Source organism: Triticum dicoccoides, chromosome 2A (assembly GCF_002162155.2).
Source record: "Triticum dicoccoides isolate Atlit2015 ecotype Zavitan chromosome 2A, WEW_v2.0, whole genome shotgun sequence".
Classification (NCBI taxonomy): domain Eukaryota; kingdom Viridiplantae; phylum Streptophyta; class Magnoliopsida; order Poales; family Poaceae; genus Triticum; species Triticum dicoccoides.
Genome location: NC_041382.1, coordinates 719,767,684 through 719,770,679, shown reverse-complemented (window position 1 = coordinate 719,770,679; position 2,996 = coordinate 719,767,684). Strand labels below are relative to the sequence as shown.

Here is a 2,996-nt window from a genome sequence, read left to right as displayed (position 1 = left end):
ATAAAAAAATTAAAAGGCAAGTAAGAAGGTTGTGGTAGTTTAAGGACTCCTGATACAATTTGCATTTTATTCATTACACACAAATGTAAGTTCGCTTTGAAAAGGGGATACATGAAGAACGTGGATTTCACTTGCCAACAAGGACCCAATAGATTATAGATGCACTTGTCGAAAAATGGTGCCAAAATAAAACACAATGACATGTCAACTGTCTCTTACAACTTGAAAAGAGAAAACGAAATTATGTTCGACTCCCTCCCATTCTTTTTTTTTTTGCGAAAAGACTCCCTCCCATTCTGAATATAAGGATTTTAGAGATTTTAATTTGGACTACATACATAAGTATACAAACGTATTTTAGAGTTTAGATTCACTCATTTTGCTACTTATGGTATCCATATTAAAATCTCTAAAAGGATTTATATTTAGAAGCAAATGGAGTAGCACATAAATGTCTTTCTTGGATTCCTATAAACAGACTTTGATGACATGCAAACATTTTTCTTTTTTGCACATAAGAGTGTTTAGTTTTTCTATTTTCGGGAGAGTGTTTAGGTATTTCACATACATATAGGATTTGTGTAAGAGGTCGACACATAAACTTCCAAATCCAAAAACTCCCTCCGTTCCGTAATTCTTGTTGTGCTTTTAGGTCAAAACTAAAACTATGACAAGAATTATAGAATTGAGGCAGTATATAAGAGTGTTTAGGTATTTCACATAAGCAAGCACCAATATCATCAAACAACAGAACCCTTTGGTAGTTACAAATACTCAACCTTTTAACTTCTCACGTCCACACTCTGGCGGTGCTCTCGCGCTCGGCGTCACTATTATAGCTTAGAGATTGGAGCAGCTTTATTACATCGGGAAGAAAACACACGGAATTCAAACTAGGGACATCATAATCATGTATGATATCTCTCAACAGATTCAGTTGTAGGCGTCGGGGTTGGCGATGAGGTAGGCCTCGGCGGCCTTGAAGATGGCGGTGACGGATTCCTTGGCCTTGGTGATTTCGTCATTCACCTCCACGCCTGGCAGCAGCTTGTACGTCGAGTCCACTTTCACGACGCTCCTGCCGTTGGCCGCCGGCTCCACCTTGATGTGTGACGTTGCGGTCTCGATGGCCGAGCCGATGCCGCCGCCCTCGATGAGGGTTGACTTGCATTCGCACTTCTCCTCGTCCAGGAACTCTAGCCTCTCCTTCATGACGCTAAAGGGCATGGCTGCATGATCAACTGCGTGTTATGCTTTCGCTTGACCATGTATAGATACACGCCGGATTTCTAGACTGAGGTGACACGCATGGGTTGTATGGGATTGTGATGCGTACCTACCTGAGGTAAAGTTGAACTGCCTGACGCTGCCGATGCCGCCTTCGCCGTTGACGGGATGGGCGCTGGCGACGATGTGGGGCGCGAGCTTGGGTGCCAGAGTGTGCCAGTCCATGACGCCGGCACGGAACAGGCGCGGTGCCGCGACTGAGGACTCAATCTCGTGGGTCCAGCTGTTGGTGGAGGCCATTGCTGCGGCGATCAACTAGTTAAGACGGGCAGGCGCGAAGGCTATGAGCTCAGTCAGAGCGTTGTGTTGCTAGTGCAAAGTAGTTGCAGTATGTTGCAGCGGCTGCTTGGTTGCCCAGAGCGTGCGCGGCGAGAGCTATAAATAGGTGTCCCGGAGCGCGGGGTTGGTGCCGGATGGGGTCTGGTGAGGTCGCCGGTCGCCGAGTATCCACGAGGGACAGCAGTTCAGACTTAATCATGCAGGCCGGGTTGGCATGGATGGCACCCCTCGTGGCCCTCGTCGTCAACGTTTATTGATTCTGGTGTGCAAAGAATGTGGTCCAGGGAGTAAAATACTGTAATGCCAAACGAAAATAATGATGACAGGTGTGGTTGGCATATGGCATGGTTGGTGTCTTGGCGGGAAAAGAAAAGGCCACTCTTTCAGTGGGCTACATGTCTGTACGTAAACTATTCTCGCGTGTTTTATTCAGAGTTTTTAAAACTATTTATTTATTAGGAGTTATTATTTGAGTACACCAGCTGTTATTTTGACCATCCTTGACACAATGTTCTGTGTATTTTCTTTACACCAAATTTCATTGGAATCGACTATCTTTCCGGAAATTCAATTTGGCTCACGGGAGCACATGCTCCCGGGCCCAAAAATAATTTGTCGAATGTGAAAAAAATCAAGACAAAATTTTTATGTGATCTTAGTCACATACAAATGCTACCTGCAGATTTTGAGGCAAAAAGGTTAAGCATTTTGGCATGTGCAAAAAAAAGACCAAATGTCATCCAAAAATGTGACCCCAAATTTGTTTTTTTCACCGACGAAACATTGCTGTTGCGTTTCACATGAAATTTGTCACATCTTCCAATGCATTGGTGCTTAGGTGAAATGCTAAGTGCATTAACAACCATAGTAACTAATCTTCTCAATACATAGGTGCTGAACTTTTGTATCTAAGCTCCTCTCATTTAATTGCTTAAAACCTAAATTCCTTCACACATGGGTTGGTAGCCATTTTGCACAGTTTCACACGCTTATCATCGTTTCCTTTCGGGGTCAGCATAATGCTCTTTCTTCTCTTTAAGTGCTGAGGGAGTCCTGGATTAGGGGGTGTTCGGGTAGCCGGACTATACCTTCAGCCGGACTCCAGGACTATGAAGATACAAGATTGAAGACTTCGTCCCGTGTTCGGATGGGACTTTCCTTGGCGTGGAAGGCAAGCTTGGCGATGCGGATATTCAAGATCTCCTACCATTGTAACCGACACTATGTAACCCTAACCCTATCCGGTGTGTATATAAACCGGGGGTTGTAGTCCGTAGGCAATCAACTCCATATACAACAATCATACCATAGGCTAACTTCTAGGGTTTAGCCTCTTTGATCTCGTGGTAGATCTACTCTTGTACTACCCATATCATCAATATTAATCAAGCAGGACGTAGGGTTTTACCTCCATCAAGAGGGCCCGAACC

The 2,996-nt window shown here is 44.5% G+C and overlaps 1 protein-coding gene across 1 annotated transcript; it reads right to left on the bottom strand.

The window, feature by feature from the left end:
• Positions 1-694: 694 nt before the first annotated feature.
• Positions 695-1,627, bottom strand: LOC119352057 (pathogenesis-related protein 1-like). Its single transcript, XM_037618798.1, has 2 exons — positions 1,341-1,627; positions 695-1,229 (listed from the first exon to the last, which is right to left on the bottom strand). The coding sequence occupies exons 1-2, from the start codon at positions 1,525-1,527 to the stop codon at positions 934-936; spliced, it is 483 nt and encodes a 160-aa protein (XP_037474695.1). The 5' UTR covers positions 1,528-1,627; the 3' UTR covers positions 695-933.
• Between the last annotated feature and the right edge of the window lie 1,369 nt (positions 1,628-2,996).